Source organism: Pinus tabuliformis, chromosome 4_2 (genome assembly GCF_031772625.1).
Source record: "Pinus tabuliformis cultivar Carrire ecotype Pingquan chromosome 4_2, CPIR1, whole genome shotgun sequence".
Classification (NCBI taxonomy): Eukaryota; Viridiplantae; Streptophyta; class Pinopsida; order Pinales; family Pinaceae; genus Pinus; species Pinus tabuliformis.
Genome location: NC_142304.1, coordinates 507027515 through 507050155, shown reverse-complemented (window position 1 = coordinate 507050155; position 22641 = coordinate 507027515). Strand labels below are relative to the sequence as shown.

Below are 22641 nucleotides of genomic sequence, written 5' to 3'. Positions count from 1 at the left end.
AAGCCGGACCCGAAGGGAAATTATAGGCGCGATACATAAAATTTGAGTTCCGATAAGGCGGGATTTCGGGCGGGCCTTAGGCGGAAAGTGGTATTGGGCTAACTCCGCCCGAGCCCACACACTGGTCGACATGTGGCTGGCGGAGGAGAGAGGAAAACCGCCTTTTCAGGCGGGTAACCTCCCTACTCCTAAGCTGCCTGAAATTGGATATCGACCGTTGATCAGAGATCCCGTGGATCGACGGTGGGGATTGCAATAGCGACCCAAGGCGGACCTGATGCGATTTTAGGGCGATTTCGATATAATTTGAAGTCCGATAAAAAGAATTTTGTCGGGTTTTTCATCGTTTTCCCGTGTATTTGGGATTTTACCCAAAACACTTATGCAATGCGATATAATGCCTAATGGCGGACCCGATAGGGATTTTAGGGGCGATTGAAGGGAATTTCACGTCCAAGAATCGCGCCCGATAGTGTATTTTCCAGGAAAACCTCTGTGTAATGGATTTTGTCTATTTTCGGCTTATTGCCTGGAAATCGGCCCCAATCCCTTGTAACAGCTCCCGATCATCATTCCACGCCACAAGTGGGCGTTTTTGGTAGACGATGAGGCATTTCCAAGCCACAGAGCCGTAGAGCCAGATGGCTAGTCGAACAGACAGCGCAGAGAAGCCACAGAGCCGCAGGGGAATGATTGAACGCAGGGAAACGGTTGGGGAAGCCGAAAAGCCGGGAAAATGCCTCAAAGGAGCCCAGAGAGCACAATTGAGAAAAAAAAAAGGAGAAGCATAAGCAGCCAAAGGGGGCCAAAGAAGCCAGAGCCGAAGAGCCAGAGCCAGAGCTGAAGAGCCAGAGCCAAAGGCGAAAAGCCAGAGCTAAGAGCCAAAACCAGAGCCAGAGCCGAGAGCCAGAGCTAGAGCCGAGAGCCAGAAAGCCGAGAGCTTCAAGAGCCATGGATAAAATGGTGTCTAAACCCATTGTTTCTGTGTAAAACAGTGGAGTTGAGCCAAGAGCTTGTAAAAAGGACTTTGCCATAATCCCAGAGCCTAGTTGAATTGACTAGAGCTCACGGAAACGTAGCCCAAGAGTTTTGGGTGAACTCCTAATTAAATTGTTGTCTTATGTGTTTGTTTTACTGTTGCATTATTTACTGTTATATGTATTTATATATCAGTTTAAGCACATAAACAATTCTAAAACAGACATAAGCATACACCTATATTGTCAAGCACTTATTAATTCCGCATTTGGTTAATCATAAAGGCTTGGGAATAATTTAAAGCTTTGGAAGTGGGAGAGGTTCTTGTAAGTTAGGCAAGAAGCCTAAATGCCCCATTTTCAGATCAATAGTGGGCTTTGGCATGTACAAGTGTCTCCAAGCTCAATAAGGGGGGTAATCAAGGACCCTATTAGGTGGTTTCAACCTTTAAAGGGAGTGACATGTCCATGGTACATCCCTCAAGTGGTAGGTGGCAAATGATATGGTGATGGAACAAAGTGGGGATCAAGGGAATCATCCAAACCACATGTCATGGTACAAGGGTAGTTATAATAAGGGAAGCCCACACCTGGGTATATGAGTGTAGGAGGGAGCAAATCATGGCACATGAGTTACCCCAGCCTTTGCTTTTCCACCTTTCTTCATATGTCTTTTTCCTTTGATAAATTTTTATTCATAACTACTCGGGGATCCAGGGGATGAGAGCATGATTTGTAATATAGAGCAGTGGATACCCCCTTAAGATGGGGTAGTTCATTGCCCACCAGGGGTTGGGATAATCATGGGTTCCTTAATGATGGAGGGGCCTCATCTAGGGCCCATAGGAACCAGGGTGATGGCCATGGATAAGGAGTAGAGCTCATGTTTGATTTTTGCCTACGTGTTAAATGCGTATGTCCTAGACATCCTTTGCATTTTGTGGTACATTTCCTGTTGAGAGGCCAAATTATGCTTTTTCCTTTTCTTTTACCTGCATCAACCTCTGAGGCATTGTTCCAAGCCCGACCCACAGTGTGGACAAGGCGAGGGGGAGGCTAACCCTATAGGACCCAGTGGACACATGTGGACCCGGATGGGAAAAGAGATGAATGTGATTAAAATGAGTGGAAATGGGCAATGTATATTGTGTCGGGAGGCGGGACCACGCAACCAAAATCAGGGTTTCCCATGTAGTGCCAACCCTAAAGCTAGTGGCCAGTAAAGGAGATCCCACAAGACTAGGATACAAGGCTAACCACAAAATCAGGCAATGGAGACAAGAGTACAGACCTAGCCCACTTTTTCTGCCAAATCCCCCCACCAATCCATGGCCAAAAGTGCTCATGAAAAGTAAGGAAAATTACTCAACTATAATAATAAAAAGCAATGCCTTCAGGGTCGGGAGGCCCACCTTCAAACATGCAATCATAACAAGTGGGCGAGGGACAACATGGCTGGCTCAAGTGGCAGAGACAATGTCATATCGAGTTATCTGGTAGCTGCAAGGGGTTGATGGTTGTCGGCTGAGAACCATCTAGGAGAAAAAAATTCTCCTATATACACTACCCATAGGTGGTGGATAACAGATCCAATGGACAAATGTGGACCTGGATGGAAAATATGTGAAAAGGGGTTATAATGAACGAAGAGGAGTGATGTGTAATGTCAGGAAGCGGGACCACGCAACCAAAATCGGGATTTCCCAAGTAACGCCACCCCTAAAGCTAGTAGCCCATAAAGGAGATCCCATGAGACTAAGATACAAGGTTAACCACCAAACTGGACAAGGGGACAAGAGTACAAACCAAGCCCATTCTTTTTGTTGAATCCCCCCAATAATCCATGTCTAGAAGTGTGTCCATGATAATTAAGCAAAGATACACAGCTACATGTTGAAATTTCTAAATGTTACCCGTTAGAAATCCCTACTACATTATATGGTTTATTTCACCTACTTGTCTATTCCTAAACAAGTTATTTATTCATATATATATTGAAAATAAACACAAATGCAGCCTTAACTCATATACTGATCAGCAACTGAAATACTAGACAAACACACAAAGGGACACTGTTATTTTTGGACAATCGTCCCTGGAAAAGCCCAATGCGAGAAAACTGGCGCAGCAGTTCTGAGGATTTTATTATTATGCAGATTTCTTGAGTACAACTAGGGTGCCAAACTAGCTCACCCAACAGAAGTTTTTACACACCAGTAATACCTCTTCTCGAACACAAATATTCATCAAGTCTGCCCCATGAAAATCCTTCTGGTGCTTCTCCAAGGCTCTACGTCAGCCCTGCTAGCCTTTGCATAGCTCTGGAACCCTCTGCGTCATCCTTCTGCCTCTCTGCGTCAGCTCTCTGGCCTTCTGCATCACCCACGTAGGCCCCTTAGCCTCTGCTTAGTCTCTAGCTGCCTCTGCGTGGCTCCTGCTGCCTCTGCGTAGCTCTGGCTGCCTCTGTGTCAACCTCTCTAGGCTCTGCACTAACCCTCAGGAACTATTTCTACCTCTCTGCTATGTACTCACTGCCCCTCGCTGCAACAGATCACTTGTTCGATTTTTCTCAGCAAACCTTGCTCCAGAAAATCAAATTGATTGATCAATCTTTGTGTATCTCCAACTGACCCTCAAGCCTCCACTTATACTTTCCTTGTTGAGTCTTCAACGACTGAGATTAAGTCTCTAATCAACGGCTAAGATTAGATTTGGCTTGATCCATGTCATTTAGAACATTCTCACCCAATTTTATATTAAAACCCATTAATATTTTAATTTTCCTAAGTTTAGACTTAGGAACTCCATTAAAAATATTAATTATTTTAATATCTCTCTAACCGAGTGGAATTTCCCCAAACCATTTCTGGGTCTTGGAGATCTCATGTGCCTTAGCCTCTCCACCAATTTTCATGGCTAGAGCACATCTGATGCTACCACAAATCAACACTACATAATGAAAAGCCATACCTTCGGGGTTGGAAGGCCCACCTTCAAACATACGATCATAACAGATGGGCGAGGACTTGTAATGGTTGGCTCAGGTGACAAAGATGGTGGTACATCGAGCTATGTGGTGGCTGCAAGGGGTTGTTAGCTACTGGTGTGAAAATTCTATCACTGCAACAATTGATTTATTTTACCTACTTATTTCCCAATAAGTTATTTATGAAAATCCTTCAGTAAACATTAAAAGAAATTATGTTGTAGTTATCACACCATAATACAGAAACAAACACATGCACAATAATCAACACATCGACACAGATATTTTGGACAACAGTCCCCGAAAAAACCCAATGTGGGAAAACCGGTGCAGCAAGGGAGGATTTTATTATTCAGCAATTCTTCAGTACAACTGAGTGCCAAATTGGCTTACCCAACAGAGAGAAAATTGTCCAGCACTTCTCCCAGTCTTAGTGTCACGCTAGCTGAACTCTGCGTAGCTCCCAGACCCTCTGCGTCAGCTCTTGCCTCTCTGCATCAGCACTGGGCCTCTCTACGTCACCCATGCAGGCCCTCCAGTGACTACACAGTCTGCTGCCTCTGTGTCTGCCTCTCCAACCTCTGCGTTGATCCTCTGGTGTTGTTCCCGACTCTTTGTTCTGTACTTGTTACCTCCTGCTACTTTCTAGACCACTTGTTCGAATTTCTCAGCTAACCCCGCTCCAGAAATCGAACTGACTGGTATCCCTCAGTGTGTTCTCCAACTGACCCTCAAGCCTCTTCTTATAATTTTCTCACTGGTCCATCAACAGCCAAGATTAAATCTCTAATCAACGGCTAAGATTAGATTTGGCTTGATCCATGACTTTCGGAACCTTCTAACCCAGTTTTATATTAATACCCATTAATATTTTATTTTTCCTAAGTTTAGACTTAGGAACTCCATTAAAAATATTAATTATTTTACTATCTCCCAAACCGGTTAGAATCTGCCCAAACCATTTCTGGGTCTTGGAGATCTCATGTGCTTTAGCCTCTCCACCAATTTTCATGGCTAGAGCACATCCGATGCTACCCCAAATCAACAACCGGCTGAGGACCATCGAGGAGAATTATTTCTCCTATGGGTGTCACCCACAGGTGGTGGGAAATAAAAGCCATCTTGGATGTTATGTTGAGATTGATCTTGTGTGATGCTAGGATTTGCTCTTGTGATGCTACAGTTTGTGCTATGCATTTAAACCCTAGAGAAGAGCATAATGTTGAAGATGATGATGGTTGTTAATGCACTTGTTGCAGCACTAGGGTTTCTACCCTAGTAGAAACATGGAGAGTGGAGCTAATGCCTTGCATGATTTTGGAACATTGTTCTTGTGGGACGTAAGGCTAGGGCAAGAGCATGAAGAGATAAGCTTGATGAGCTTTGAGCTTGGTGTGATGCCTTGCTTGGAAGAGGACTTGGCTTTTGTATCCTTGATGTTCCATGGAGGTCTTGATCCCTGTGCCAATGTAAGAGTTGAAGACATAGAGCTTGAGGATCCAAACCCAAGGATTGACATGTACATTTAGTGGCTAGCGCTAGAGTTGTCTTGCCATCTTTGTGTGATGTAACATCATTTGGGTTTGCAAGCCCTAAAGAAGATCATCCTGCTAGTGTGGACAGCTTGTGTGATACAAGCTTGTTAAAACCAAGGAGGACTTGCTGGTGTTGATGCTTGCTTGTGGATCTTTAGTGGTGTTTCATTGTTCCCCTACTTAGGGGTTTCGGAGCTTGAAGATTGTACCACCTCAAGATAAGCTGAGTATGTTCATGTACTTCACTGCTATATATATATATATATATATATATATATAGAGAGAGAGAGAGAGAGAGAGAGAGAGAGAGAGAGAGTTTCCAAAAGTCCAAAGTTGTGTAACAGCAGATTTGATTTTCAGTCTGCATTGTCATCTTGATGGGGTAATTTCCAACACTTACTGTTCATGCTGATTTCGTATTTAAGTGCTGAAAGTGTTAAGTGATTTGACAAACATATTGAAAATAATAGGGCAGATTTACTGTTGTAAACCTGCAGTGGTTAAAGTGATTTCAGATCTGGTTTATGCTTGAAAAGTGTGCCCCAAGAGCCGAAACTTGTTGGCATATGTTTGGTATCTTTTTTCTTGGACTGCCTAGCATGTTGGGTTTGGAGCAAGATGAAATATTGTCCACTGTTTGCTGCTGTAAATTAATATTTCAGATCAGTCCTAAGGCTGAAGTTCATTGGGACTTGATTTGTGAAGCCTCCAGTCTATGGCGGAATTTCTGAATTTGCAATAAAAGGCATAAATGCAGAAATACTAACAATTAGTTCATCAGAAATGATAATATTACTTGTAGTAGTCAGAACTAGATTCTTAGGACTCCACTAAATTTGAAGTGAAAGTTTACTAACCTACTTATCTAGTTATATGAATATGCAATATGCTGTTACAAAACTAGTAAAGAAAACCTTGCTAGGTTACGAAACAAGGAACAACCATCTAGTATATTTCAACTAATTGTTGGGACAATCTAAATCAATGGAAAACAAAAAGTGTTCAAATAAGAAAGACATGTTCTTCAAGGAGGAATTGAATTGGTTTCATACTATGAAAATATTAACATGAAAATAAAATGTAACATGTGAGTCAATGCTCTAACTAACCAGGATAAATGGGTAGAACAGCAATGGACATCCCTATGAAAGCCAATGCAGCAGTCCCTCCAGCAAGACCATCGAGGCCATCTGTCAAGTTAACACCATTTCCCATAGCCGCAAAACAAAATGCTGTTAATGGCAGGTACCATTTTCCCAAATACAATGGACCTAGAGGTGGAGGTAAAGGCACTAATGCTTTCCTGCAAGACAATCAAATAATAGTGTGCTTTAGGCAACACTCATAACAAAGTTTCGAACTTTCAATTTGATTTCAAATGAATAAGAATCAGAAAATATTTTATGGTCACTGTTATTTGCCTTTGCATATAATCAACTGAAGAGCTGAACAAGTGACAATATCAAATCCATCAGATACAAAACAAAGGAACCAAAAATGAATTCATACTATCCTGTGATTCTCATTCAACTATCATGTCCCCAATAAATAATTTTCTAAGTAAAATCATCATTATTGCAATTTTGGCATTGAGAAATATTTTTGGCATATAAAGCTTAGGAAAAGTGGGTTATGGAGGCTCCACTTAATTTTTGGAGAAAAAAGAGGCTGCAAACATACAAGAAAAGATAAAAGAGGCGCAGGAACTCTCAGTCACAGATTTTGCAGGGTTTGGAGGAGTAGAGTTGTGGAGAGATAAGGGTAGGAGTTATGGAGTATTTCTTAGAGGAGATTCACAGGAGTTTGGGAGGTTTTCCAGGAGGACTTGGCTCACATTCAGCAGTATATTTTCCAGCAGTGTATTTGGCTTGACAGAGAGTGAACTTCGCATTTCTTGGGGTCACTGGGTGAAGTTGGAATCAACCCAAAGGATTCCTGGGTTTTTGTGGGTTTATTGAGAGGAGTCTCCAACTAATTTTATAGAATATTTCAGGCAATATTTGAGCCAGCATAATCGTACATTGTTATAGCGGGGCATATTGTTGCTTAGCTAGGCAATTTGCATCACATTGTGGGTTCGATTTTGGCTTGGAGTTGACCCAAACCTTTTTTAGGCATTTATGGGTTTTAGGAGAGGAGTTTGTGACTGCAATTTCAGATCGATCCGGGCATTATTGAGAGCATAGCTTCAGTTTCCTTCTAGCCGCAATTAGAAGAAATTTTGGGCAGTGCACATATTTTATGGGATTTGCTCCCAACTCTCTATATCATGAGGTTATGTGCTCTCATATTGTATCATGTTATGAGCTATTGGGCTTGAGGAAACTCTGTCATTTTCTACTTGCATATTTTCTTAATATAATCAAAACTTTGGGGCTTTTTGGCTAGTGTTCTCTTGGCGTTATTAGGTGATGTCCTTTCATGCTATTGCTATTGTGTTTAATTTATTTTGCATATTGAATTAATATTGGTTTATACTTGTCATCTTGCTTGGATTGATGTGAGCAAGTTATCTTGCACATATCATTGATTTAGAGTAGTCTTCTAGGGATAAGCTTGTCAATTCATTTTAGGAAGAATGTTTGGCCTATCTTATTCATTATATTGCTCTAATCCTTTGCAAATTAATACATGTTCAAGTGTGTAGTAAAAATCTTTTGTATTGTGTGTAGGAATCCATCTAAAAGTGGGAGAAATCTCAATTAGATCAACTCACTCCTAGAATCAAAACGATCCAAGACTCAACCATTTTTTCGCTCCAAGTCTTCCATCCAACGAAAAGCAAAATGGAGTTTTCTTACTCTATAGCTACTTGATCATCCATTTAAATTTAAAATACTTTTTTGATTCTAGTTCTTTCAAGTTATATATTCTATTCAAGAGTCATTTCCAAAGTTAGGCAAGTATGGGGGTTAACTTCCATTACTTGAGCTAGTATTTTGTATATTAAATTGTAATTTAGTTTTGATTTCTTTTTCCTAATTTCACATTGACAATTGGTTTTGTGTTTTGCAGCCCATAGGCTTGAGCATTGGGCAGCAAGGAGCCTGAGGAGAAGCTTTGGGAAACTACTCACTCGTATGTATGCAAAACCCCCTCATGCTATCCAAAGACTGATTTCTAAGGATGTCGTAAGCACTTGGGAGAGAGTTGTAAACTCATCTAGGTCGTGGGCCTTTTGAGCCTTGTGAATCTCTTTTGGAGAGTTTTTTTCCATCTTCAAGTTTGTTGTTGTTATATTTTTTGGGAGAGTCTAACTTTGTTAGATTCCTATCTTTGTAAAGATCTCTCTCATATTGTGGGCAACCCTCTTAGAGGCATTTTTACCCACTTTAAGCGCTAATAAAACATAAAAAAAAAAAATTGTTTGAGAGAGCTTGGGATTTTTCCCATGGCATCCCTCTTCCTCATTTAAAGGAGGGATTTTTGTGGATGGCCTAATTTTGCTTCTAGTTTTTTTTTAGCTTTCTAGCATTTAATTTCATTTTGTGCATGCTTAAAATCAACACATTTCACTCCACATGCAATTTTTACTAATCTTGTATTTAAATTCTCACATGCATAAGCTTCCAAATTGTAAACTTGAGCAAATCTTATCTTATGTGTAAACACTTCATACTTTGGCAAGTTTTAATTGTTTCATAATTTCTTCAAGTATATGCTTCACTACTTGGTCAATTTATGCTATATGTCATGGAAACTATTGGAGCACTATCATTTATTTGAAACAATTGTAGCTTAAAGCAATCTATTCCATTTTACTTGTCTATTTTCAATTTAATGGTGCAAACACATATGAGCTCATTTATATTCTAGTCTCTCAAGTTTTGCAACTATCTTATTTTTCTTTGAAGCATTTGCATGTAGCATTATCTTAATTGGGGAATTAACACAATTTGCAATTCGTCTAGACATTTTAGTATAGGAAGGTCCCAAGCCTCATTAAAATTTTACCTCCAACATAAATTGGTTGAGGTAGACATCTTATAGACTCTCTACTCCTCTATTGACTCTTCACTGTGAGATCCATATCTTTGGGCGTGGGTGAGGTCTAAGGATTGAAGAGTTAAATTGTAATCTTGTTGTAGAAATAATTAGGAAAATTAACCAAGAGCATTTTCCATTACATTTACTTCACTTGTCTCTTAATAGTTTAAGTTTTCATATGCAAAGTCTATTCTAAAAGCAAGTATTGTAATCCTTTCAAACAAATGCTTTATTTTCATGCTTCAAGTCTAATTGCATATTGATGTCTTGGTTTAGCACTTCCTTTCTTTTACATTTCCAAGTTAATTACTAATTGTTGGGTTTTGGCAAGATATGTTTCACATGTTTTGATTCATAAAATTGATTATCTCAAAAACATTTTTGTATCTTGCAATATCTTGTGCTAACAATCTTTTGTTTACATTTCAAGGTTACTTTGTTTTTTCTTTTGAGAGCATTGCATTTTACTTTGAGCAAATATATCTTTAAATTGTTGAGCAAATTCCTTATAAGGCACTAGTTTTATGGTTTTTCTCATGTTAATGATTGGCATTGTTATTTCAAGTTACTCACATCATATTTGCTCATAAATCCTTAAAAGTAATCCATTTTCACTATAATACTCTCCTAGAAATTCACATCTTTTAACTTAACTTTTCATTAGGGACCACCCCCCTTAGCTAACCTAGGAATTAGCTCAAACGGAGAGAGTCGGGATTAGTGTGGCAGCCCCTTCTCTGAGTTCTCTGCCCCCAACCACACCTTGTGGGGTTGAAGGCTTTTCTCACTAACTTGTAGGTAGGTGTAGGCGGCAGGAGCAACATTTTTGGCATCATTGTCGGGGACAAGCTTTCTTGTACCTAGGAAATCAACTAACCTTTTGGTTTTAGGATTTTTGAACTTTAGAATTAGATTCTTGCTCAAGTGGCGACTCCACTGAATCCAAATTTTGCAAGTCTCTACTAAGAGAAATTCAAGTGCTCTAGTTAGCCCCTCCCCTAATCTTGAAAGGGTTTTTAGAGAGGTTGAATAGACTTTCTCATAGTAGAGCTCTTTCTAGTCTTGGGCAAGAGGCTAATTCTAATATTCATTTGTTTTTTCAAGAACATGTAGAGCCTAGCATCATGCATGATCTTTTTGCTCCTTGTGACTTCACTAACATAAATGGCTATCCTCACAATATCCCTGACAAGGCTATTGAAAAGTTGCCTTCCTTTCAAGGTAACAATGCCATTAGTGCTACATCACATGTGAAAAACTTTAATGTTTGTATCTTTAAATGGTGTAACACTGCTAATTATGAGGATGTGAAGATGAGACTTTTTGTTTTATCTTTAGAAGAGGATGCTCTTGATTGGCTCACTGAGCAACCTGCTAACTCATATAACTCTTTACAAGCCATTCTAACTGCATTTTTAGATAAGTTTGGAGAGAAGAAGGAAAATAGGCATTTGATCAACGTCATTAGCAATATGAAGAAAAATGAAAATGAAAAACTATTTAGAAGTTTAACAAGAGATTCAATGGATTAGTAAAAAGCATGTCTACTACTATTAAACCTCCTGATGAATTTCTTTTATGCTCATATCTGGATGTTTTTGGTGTTGATATTGCTTATGAGTTGAGGAGGAAGGAGCCTGCAAATCTAGGTGTAGCTCAAACTGAAGCCTTAAAAATGGAAAAGGCTAGAAAGCAATCAGGAAAGTCTGAACTTCCTGGTTTCACTAGAGGGCCATCGAAATCGAATGATTCCAAAGGCAAGGCCAAAGAAGAGACTACACATGATCCTATTAAGGAGTTAACCCAACTCATCAAGAGTATGGAAGCAAATCACACTAGTCAAATGAATGCTATCCAAAATCGATTAGTGGCCATGGAAAGAAATCAAGGTGGGAGATTCCCAAATAGAGGAAATGATAGATGGCAAAAGAGAGGACCTCCCAATGACCATAGGCCACCTAATCCACTTGAGTCTACAAACTTAGTTGATGATTCCATGCCTTATTGTAGACCTTGTGATGACATACATGATGAACTCACTTGTCCTTATGCAAGAAGGATCCTAGAAGGAGATATGGTGGGAACAAGTGAGCAAATCAATGTAGATGGAAAAGAGCATCATTTGTCCTTGGAAAACTGGATGGGATTTATGGAGAGTAGTCAGAAGGTAAATAAAAAGTCTCCATCCTCCTATAGTGTGAATAATTTTGAAGAATTGGATAGTATCACTAAATTATATGGAGAAAAGTCTTCATCAACTCAGATTTTAGAGATGTGAAAATTCCTTGATCTAACAATCTCAAGAATCCTACTGCAACCAGCTGAATCTATTTCACCTAGATCGTAAATTACATTACAAGCTTATTTCAGATTTCTTCTTGAAACATGGAAGTAAATTACTGAAGCAACCTACACCAAATTAAATATGATTCTGAAACATAGAAACTAAGCAAGAAAAATAGAAGCACAAAGGACACCGTTATTTTTGGACAAAAGTCCACGAAAAAACTTGATGCAGGAAAACTAGTGCAACAGCACTAAGGGTTTTATTATTATGCAGGAGAAAATCTTAGTACAATTATAGGATGCTCAACTAGCAATCCGATACAGAGAGAATACTGAATAAAAGACTAGTGAAATGATCTCACCCTATCATTGGGAGAATCAATGACTGATCCTGCTAAACTGGAGGCTCTTCATCACCCTCTGCGTGGTTTCTGTGCAGAACTGTGTCGCTCTCGGCAATTTTTGTGTCACCCTTGATGGGTATTATGCTGCCCCTCTTCCAGATCCTCTGCTGGCTGAGAAAATCGAACTTCTGCCTCCCAGACTCACACCCCAGCTTCCGGCAACTGAAACTCGACTTCCCTTAGCAGGAAACTCGACTTCCCCTCAAGGACTACGTTGCCTCTGTGTCAGCACTGCGTGGGCCAACGTCAGCCTTCCTCTGGACGTCTTTCTGTCCTCCCTCTACCTCGTACTCTCCGGAAATTCCTTCTTTCGGATTCTCACTGCCCCTCTGCTGCAAGAAATCTCTTCAATCGATTTTTCCTCCTGAGAACTTCTCACTTCAGAAAATCGATTTCCTTGATCTCTCAATGTGTTTTCCAAATGACCCTCAAGCCCCTTCTTATATCTCCCTATTGGAAAACCAATGGCCTGGATTAACTCCTAATCAAAGGCTCAAATCGTTTTTGACTTGATTTATGTCTTTTTCTAGAAGTTTCACCCATGATTAGATTAATACCCATTAATATTTTAATATTCCTAAGTTTAGACTTAGAAACCCCATTAAAAATATTAATTATTTTAATAAAATCACTTATGTGTGGAATTTCCCAAAACGCTTTTTGGGTTATTTGGAATACATGTGCCCAAGCCTCCCTGCAAAATTTAAGACTTAGAGCACATCCGATGCTACCCCAAATCAACACTCCCTCTTAGCGAGGAATGTGCTCTAGCAATACACTGCCATTGCATACTAATCTGACTATGAAGCATCGTCCTCTGCACTGATGATGTCTGACATGCTGTCCACCAACCACTGCGTTGTTGTTGCTACTGTACTACTGCCTTTGACATTGCCACTACCAATGTTACATCTATACTACAGCTCCCTCTCAAATGTTGCACCTGCTCTGCTGCTAGCACTACCACTACTAACACTGCATCCATACTGCAACTCAGTTGCTGAGAAGCAACTAAAAACACCCAAAACTGGATAAGTATTCTGTGGATACACCTCGGTGCTGAAAGCCTGACTGTTGCTAGTCCCACGTTGTCTTCTGAAGCTTTGCATTTTGCCTCCACGCACTATTGCCTCTTTGCTCTGCGCTACTCACATTCTGGCGCTACTAACTACTGCATCTATCGAATCAACATTCCATGGCACCAACTGAAAAACTCCTCCATCCCGCTACTACTGATCATGGGCTCTCGTAGCAAGGTGATGATCCAAGAGGCAGGCTCCTCAAGGATCCTGCCCATCTGTAGCTATATCGCACTACAGTTCTATATCAGCCCACCTCCCTCCTAGAGGTATCTTGGTTGTCATGGCGAACTCCTCCTCCTGTTCAGTCTTTGCGACTGCAACTTTAGGATCATGCTTCTCGTCCTTGTCATTTTTCTTTAAAGGACATTGGGATGCATAGTGGCCCATTTCGCCACATTTTGAATATTTCACCTTGGAGACATCCTTCTTTCGTCTCTGTTGCCCCTGTTGTCCCTTCGATGCAAGGGTTGTGTTATCATCCTCCTCTACTTTGGGCTTTGACCCACTGCTGCTGCTGCTACCGTCAAGTTTCACCTTGACTAGGTCTCTCCTCAGCTTTTCTTGTTTCAGAGCTGCCCACATCTCATCCCAATTTGGCAATGTTGCTCTGCCCAGGATACTTTGGACAAAAGACTTGTCATTCATCCGAGACGAAATTTAGATCCAATCTCACTAACTCCGAATCCTGAGGTGTGTGCCTCACAACTGACAACTCATCACGGGTCTCCTTCAGTTTTGTGAGGAATGGATCCACACGTTCTCCCTTCTACTTCTGTGCAAATCTCAAATTCTATTCTAAGTACATCTTCTGCTGCTCAGAAGAGCTCTGATACAATGTGGCCAAGGCATCCCACATTTCCTTAGCAGTCCCTCTACTAGTAACGGGACATACCACATGATCCTTGACTCCATCCAGGATCATCCTCTTCGCCTTCGCCATCTCAGCTCTATACTTCTTCAGCGGATCTACATCCGCAAGGACAGCTACCACACTCTCAACATATGTCTTGAGGGCATGCTCATCTAGAAGGAAATACATTCTAGCCTTCCAAATGACGTAGTTGGAAGCTCCGTCCAACCTATCTTGATCCCTCAAGCCACTGGCTTACGCACTCCCTGATGGAGCTAGTAAGTTTGTTGCTCCTCTACTGCTTAGCAATTGAGAAATGTTGATTTCCTCGGCAAGAAATCACTGAGGAAGTATTCACTCACTATGTAATATGCTTCCTCCTTTTGACGAATTTTCTGCCCAGCACTCAGTTTGCAAAAAATTGCGTCCCTCTAGCTCTGCGTTGATGCTCTGTGTGGTTCCTTCTGCCTCGGCAAATTCTCGATCCAACAGTCTTACCTCTTTGTCGGCTCACTCAGAGAGAGACACCCACAAAAATATAGCCCTCCTGGCTAGAACTACACAATCCCTCAGGGGATTCGAACTGTTGCTTGTTGCAACAAGTTGGCCTTTGCTTCAGTGCTAGATCTGCTCTTCCCTGTTTCACATCAACAGCTCTGATACCATGGGAAAATTCCTAGATCTAACAATCTCAGGAATCCTACTGCAACCAGGTGAATCTACTTCACCTAGATCATAAATTACATTATAAGCTTATTTCAGATTTCTTCTTGAAACATTGAAGTAAATTACTAAAGCAGCCTACACCAAATTAAATATGATTCTAAAACATAGAAACTGAGAAAGGAAAATAGAAAAACATAGGACACTGTTATTTTTGGAAAATGTCCCTGGAAAAACCCAATGCGGGAAAACCGGTGCAGCAGCTCTAAGGGTTTTATTATTATGCAAGAGAAAATTTGAGTACAATTCTAGGATGCTCAACTAGAAATATGATACAGAGAGAATACTGAACAAAAAACTAGTGAAATGATCTCACCCTGTCACTAGGAGAATCAGTGACTAATCCTGCTAAATTGGAGGCTCTTCGTCACCCTCTCCGTGGTCTCTGCGCAAAACTGCATCACTCCCGACAGTTTTTGCATCACCCTTGCTGGGTATTACGCTACCCCTCTTCTGAATCCTCTGTTGGCTGAGAAAATCAAACTTATGCCTCCCGGACTCACACCCCGGCTTCTGGCAACTGAAACTTGACTTCCCTTAGCAAGAAACTTGACTTCCCCTCAAGGACTGCGCTGCCTCTGCGTCAGCACTGCGTAGGCCAGCGTCAGCCTTCCTCTGGACGTCTTTCTATCCTCCCTCTGCCTCGTACTCTCCGGAAATTCCTTCTTTCGGATTCTCACTACCCCTCTACTGCAAGAAATCTCTTCAATTGATTTTTCCTCCTGAGAACTTCTCACTTCAGAAAATCGATTTCCTTGATCTCTCAGTGTGTTTTCCAAATGACCCTCAAGCCCCTTCTTATATCTTCCTGTTGGACAACCAACGGCCTAGATTAACTCCTAATCAAAGGCTAAGATCGTTTTGGCTTGATCTATGTCCTTTTCTAGAAGTTTCACCCATGATTACATTAATACCCATTAATATTTTAATTTTCCTAAGTTTAGACTTAGGAACCCCATTAAAAATATTAATTATTTTAATAAAATCACTTCTGGGTGGAATTTCCCAAAACGCTTTTTGGGTTCTTTGGAATACATGTGCCCAAGCCTCCCTGCAAAATTTGAGGCTTAGAGCACATCCGATGCTACCCCAAATCAACAAGAGATAGCCAAGGATAAAGAAAGGGGAAAGAATAAAGAAAGAAATCATAATAAAAATTTCACTCCACCCACATCGCAGTTGAATATTGACTTGAGAGGATGGATTAATAATGCTAAGATTTTCCTCCTGTCACTGAAATCATGAAAATTCCCTCCCAAAGATATAAATTGTTGAAAGCCATTGATGCTCCCAATGGAAAAGAAATGTCTAATTTTTCTAAGGATAGATATGAGGATGCCCCTATCACTATGGAAAGTAGTGATATGTGAAAAGATAACAAAGAGCACAAACCTTTTTTCATCACTATGTTGGTCAATGGAATGCTTTTACATAATTGTATGTTTGACTCTGGGGCATTATCTTATGTCATGACTAATAAAGTCATGAATTAGTTAAACTTTAGGATTTCTAGACCCTACCACAACATTTGTGCAATGGATTCAAAGATCATTGAAGTTTGTGGTTTGATAAAAGATCTTCAAGTCCACTTGGTTGTACATCCTGACATTATGATCACCATGGATATTATGGTGATTGATGTGCCTGATGCTTGGGGGATGTTATTATCTAGAAAGTGGGGAGCTAATATTAGGGGTAGTTTGCAAATGGATTTAAGTTATGCTACCATCCCTAATAGTGAGGGCATCATGGTTAGATTGGATAGGGAGTTGGAGAGAAAGTTTCATGTAGAAAATCCCAAGGAGCCTCGTAATGAAATTGTGTATGAATCTGATAACTTGGGGCCCTGGCTAATTCTTTTCCTCCTTTGGAGAAGGAGGTGGATTGGAAGAAAGATGGAGTTTGGCACATGAATTTTGATGGTGCCCATTCTAGGTATGGTAAAGGTGCTGGAATTGTCCTTACCTCCCCTCTTGGTCACATATTCAAGTTTGCCTATAGATTGGAATTTGATGCAACCAATAATGTAGCAGAGTATGAGGCTCTATTGTAGGGTCTTGAGTTGGCAAAAGACTTGAAGATAAAGTTGCTTAGTATCAAGGGGGATTTTGATCTAGTCATTCTTCAAACCAAGAATCAATTTGCATGCAAGAATGATAGATTAAGGAAGTGTCGAAATGTTGTTTGGGACAATATGGAATATTTTGAGCCATTAGATCTTCAAGCAATTTCTAGGGAAGGAATAAACAAGTTGATGAGTTGGTTGTTGTTGCATCTACATTACAACTTGGAGAGAACTTGATGGATGATAAAGTTAAGATGGAGATTATCTTCAGGCCATTAGTTCCTGATAATCTTGAGCATTGGAAAATCTTTAATGATGAAAGCCAAGTGGTTCGTTTTTTAAATAACATGGAGGAATTTTCGGAATTTAAGGCTGGCTACAAAGAGGAAGGTTGTGATTATGAGGAGAGTAATGTGGTGACAAATCTCACTCCTAGGGAATGTGTAGCCTTAGAGCAAATGTTTGACAGACGTGATGCTTCAAAGAGAAAAAATGATAAGAAAATTGACCCAGGGGAATTCATTGAAGTGAATATTGGTACCCCTCATGATCCAAAGATTATTAAAATAGGCAAAGGTACCAATGAGCAAGAAAGGAAGAATTTGATAAATTTACTTCATGAATATAGAGATGTTTTGGCTTTTTCATATGATGAGTTGAAAGCTTATAGGGAAGATGTTATGGAACATACTATCCCTCTTAAGGATGAAAATGCCAAACTCTTTAGGCAAAAACTTAGGAAAATCAATCCTAAGTTAGCTCCCTTGGTGCAAAAGGAATTGCAAAAGATGCTTCAAGCTAGTATTATTGCTCACACTAAGCATTCCACATGGTGTTCAAACTTAGTTATTGTAAGGAAGAAGAATGGATCAATCAGGCTGTGTAGATTTTCGAAATCTTAATTTAGCTTGTAAAAAAGATAATTACCCTATACCTAGGATGGAAACATTATTGCAAAGGGTAACAGGATCTGGAATGATGTCTTTTTTAGATGGATTTTCAGGATACAACCAAGTCTTGGTGAAGAAGGAGGATAGACATAAGACAACATTCACCACACCATGCGGTATTTTTGAATATTTGAGGATGCCTATTGGATTAACGAATGTTGGAGCAACTTTTCAAAGGGTTATGGACTATGCCTTTAAGGGTCTAATTGGGAAATTTATTAAGATTTATCAAGATGATTTAACTGTCTTTTCTAAAAATGGAATTTCCCATATAGGCCACCTAAGGAAAATTTTTGATAGGTGTAGAGAGTATTAAATATCCTTAAATCCTGCTAAATCTATTTTTGGAGTGACTGAAGGGAAGTTGCTTGGTCACATCATTTCAAATGATGGGATCAAGATTCACCTTGAAAGAGTTGAAGCTATTCAAAAGATTCCTTTGCCTCATAATATTAAAACCCTTCAATCCTTCTTAGGAAATCAAGATTCACCCTGAAAGAGTTGAAGCTATTCAAAAGATTCCTTTGCCTCATAATATTAAAACCCTTCAATCCTTCTTAGGAAAGATTAATTTTCTTAGAAGGTTCATTCCAAATTATGTTGATATTGCTAAGCCCATCCAAACCCTCTTAAAGAAAGATATTAAGCTTGTTTGGGGAAATGAAGGTAGAAAAGGTTTTCAGGAAATAAAGGATTCTATTGTCAAAGCACCTATTCTAGTAAGCCATGATTATTCAAAGGAGTTTTTGAGTTTCTCTTTTGCATCCGAAGATACTATTGTTGGAGTGTTGCTTCAAAAGAATAATGAAGGGCATGAGAAGCCTATTGCTTTTATGAGTAGGTCCCTTCAAGGGTCTAAGTTGAAGTATAGCACCATGGAAAAGCAAGCTTATGCTTTATCCAAGTCTCTTAAGCAATTCAGAGTTTATGTGGGGCATTCTAGGATAATTGTATTTGTTCCCCACTATACTATAAAGGATATTTTAGTCCAAGCTGATTGCTTAGGAACTCGAGCTAGGTGGGTCTCGAAGATTCAAGAGTATGATTTGGCTATTAGACCTACCAAGCTTGTGAAGGGCTAGGGATTGGCCAAAATCTTGACTAAAGGGAATGAGAAAGTGATAGGAATGTTTTGTCAAAATGATTTGGAATTAGCTTCATCAGAACTTCAAAGATTGATTCAACTTGAATGGTATACAAACATTATTTATTATTTGCAAAATTTGTCATGTCCTAACCATTTAGTTGGCCATAAGAGAAGAGCATTAAGGCTTAGAGAAACTAAGTATTGCATTATGAAGGATGGTCTGGGTTGGAGAAATCCGGAGGGGGTAATACTTAGGTGTGTTGATGAAGTTGAAGCCAAAAAGCTTCTATCTGTATTTCATTCAGGATTTTGTAGAGGTCAGTATGTTGCTAAGACTACTACCCACAAAATCTTGAGAGTTCGTTATTTTTGGCCTTCTATTTTTTCTGATGTGCACAAGTATGTTAGAGGTTGCCAAGCTTGTCAACTATTCACTAGGAAGCAGAAGTTAGCTTCTTTGCCTCTTCAGCATGTGGTCGTGGGGGCTCCCTTTCAACATTGGGGGCTAGATTTTAGAGGGAAATTTAATGAAAATTCGAGTAATGGCTACTCATGGATTATAACTGCCACTAATTATTTTACTAAATGGGTAGAGGCCATCCCTACAAAACACGCCACCAACAAAGTAGTGATAGATTTTCTTGAAGAAAAGATTATCACTGGTTTTGGTGTCCTTGCCAAGATTACTACCAACAATGCCAAGGCTTTTAGCTCTGTTGAATTCTCATCATTTTGCTTTAAGTATGGCATTGTTTTATCCCATTCATCAAACTACTATCCTCAGGGTAATGGATTAGCAGAGTCTAGTAATAAGAATTTGATAACCATAATCAAGAAGATAGTAGGGGATAACAAATGGGCATGGGACAGTAAAATTAAATATGCTTTGTGGGCTGATAGGATTACAAAGAAGAGTTCTACTGGGAAGAGTCCCTTTGAGTTAGTTTATGGCTTGGATGTTACCCTTCCTGTGCATTTGAGGCTACCAACTTACCAATTGCTACAAAGTTTTACATCTGATAAAGATGTTGTGCAATGTAGGATTGACCAAATTGTAGAATTGGATGAAACCAGAAGAAGAGCCTTTGAGCATTGTTGTAAAAATCAATCTAAGGTAAAAATAAATTTTGACAAATCATCTAGGAATAGAATGTTTTCTAACAATGATATGGTTTTGCTATGGGATCGCAAGAATGAAAAGCCAGGTAATCATCGTAAGCTTGACAGTTTGTGACTTGGACCATACATTATCAAGGAAGCAATTGGACAAAATTCCTACCATTTGAGCACTTTGGATGGAGAAGCACTCGAGTTACCTGTGAACGGCCAATTGCTCAAATTGTTCTACAAAGAAAATATCTGATGCATCTGTATGGCTATTGGCCCTGCCACAGCCAACACTACATTTGTACTGCAACTCCCTCTCATCTCTTGCCACTGCAACTGAGAGCCCATCAGTTTCTGCTATTGAAACAGATTCTCTACCATACCCATCTACTCCCTAAACTGGATGAACTTAGCTCTTCCTAGAGCTTTTGTGAGTATGTCTGCTACCCGATTTCCTGTGGAGACATACTGCAACTGTACTGCCCCACGCTGAACACAGTCTCTGATAAAGTGACATCGGATATCAATGTGTTTCGACCGATCATGAAATATTGGATTCTCAGAGAGTTTAATACAACTCTGATTATCGTAGAAAATATTGGTTGCTTCCATCCTCTTCCTGAATAAACTCATAAGCAATTTTCTAAGCCATATAGCTTCGCACGTAGCTGTGCTAGCTGCCATACATTCTGCTTCTATTGAACTCAGAACTACAGGTTTCTGCTTTCTACTGCACCAAGAGATCATTCTTGATCCAACATTGAAGCAATACCCGGAGGTACTTTTCTGGTCTACTAAACTACCTACCTAATCTGCATCTGTGAATCTATTCAATTTGACGTCATCTCCTCGGGTGTATTTCAACCCATATCTGACTATTCCATGCACATATCTAAGAATGTGCCTAGCTGCTGCCCAATGCACCCTTTTCAGTTCCACCATGAACTGACTAAGGGTGTTGACAGCGAAGCAAATGTCTGGCCTAGTGTTGACCAGATACATGAGCGACCCAATGAGCTGTCTATATAAGGTGGGGTCCACTTCCTTGTCTCCTGATGCATCTATTTTCTTCTAGTTGGTGATCATGGGCGTAGCCATGGGTCGGCAATCCTGCATTCTGAATCTCTTCAGAATCTCTGTAGCATATCTTCCTTGCCCAAGGAAGATCTCCCCATTCTTCTGCCAAACTTCCAACCCTAGAAAATAATGCATCAACCCCATATCCTTCATGTCGAATTCTGCTTCAAGATTCTTCTTGCAGTCCTTTATGAGCCTAGATGACCCTGTTAGAAACAAGTCATCCACATATAATACCAGAATAAGTGGCTCATTCTCCACCATTAGATAGTAGAGATTGGGATCAGCATCACTCTTGACGAATCCCAACTGCTGCAAGTAACTATCAATCCGACCATACCATGCTCTGGGTGCCTGCTTGAGCCCATACAGGGCTTTCTTTAACCTGCATATATGAGTTCTCTTTTCAAGAGTTTCAAAGCCTTCGGGTTATTCTATATACACTTCTTCTATCACCCCATTCAAGAATGTTGTCTTGACATCCATCTGGTGAATCTCCCATCCCATTTGAGCTACTAGAGATATAACGGATCTGATAGAGGTATATCTACCTACTGGGGCGAATGTCTCCTCATAGTCTATTCCTTCCTTTTGTGCATACCCCTTTGTCGCGAACCTAGCCTTGTACTTCTCTATACTGCCATCTGCAGCATACTTGATCTTGTAGATCCACCTTGATCCTACAACTGATCTATCCTCTGGTCTAGGTACCACTTCCCAGACATCATTTGTCATGATAGAACTATACTCTTCTACCATGTCATCCACCCAAACTTGGTGTTGTATGGCTTCCTGAAAGCTGGAGGGTTCTTCAACCTGTGCTACCAATGCTTGGTACCTATCAGGCTGTCTAAGTTGCCTCTTCTCGATTCTAGTTGCTCCGACAAACTCCTCTGCGTCCCTCAACATCTGTCATACTTCCCTGCTGGTTCTACCACTGGTGGTGGGAGGCTCAATCAAATCCCCCTCCTATTCCTATTGTTCCATCTACTGAGAACTGCATGGATTTCCTACTTCTAAGGAGATCCTGGTGTTGGTCATTGTGCTCAATCCTAGTGTCTGTCCTCCTGCTTGTCCTCCTTACTGTCGCTGCTACTATTGGACTAATGGAACGTCTATTGACTGATCTTCTGCTAGCATCTCTCGAGATTTCCTGAAAGCTCTATCCTCCATGAACTTTGCATCCCGTCTTACTACAATCTTCCTGCTGCTAGGAATGTAGATTCAATATGCCTTTGAGGTCTCGCTATATCCTATGAGGTACCCCTTTTTTGCAATTTGATCCAGTTTACTACGCTTCTTGTCTGGAATGTGACAATATGCCACACTTCCGAATATGCGTTTTCTTCCCCAATGCTTTGTGAGGAGTTCTCTTCCGGATATACACCGTTGTGTTGCATGCCTTTGTCCATAAGAATCTAGGCAAGTCCTGGTCATACAACATAGCCTTTCTTTCCCCAACAATAGTTCTATTCTTTCGCTCTGCTACTCCATTCTGCTCTGGATTATATGGAGTTATCCATTC

General features: G+C 40.3%; 1 protein-coding gene across 3 annotated transcripts in view; it reads right to left on the bottom strand.

Annotated features, from left to right (window-relative positions):
* The window catches only part of TRANS11 (translocase 11), a 361659-nt gene that overhangs the window by 204967 nt on the left and 134051 nt on the right, over positions 1-22641 (bottom strand). For all 3 annotated transcript variants that reach the window (XM_089428953.1, XM_089428952.1, XM_089428954.1), the window contains one exon: positions 6608-6801. In XM_089428953.1, the coding sequence (XP_089285079.1) occupies positions 6608-6801 (194 nt within the window). The remainder of the gene's footprint in view (positions 1-6607; positions 6802-22641) is intronic.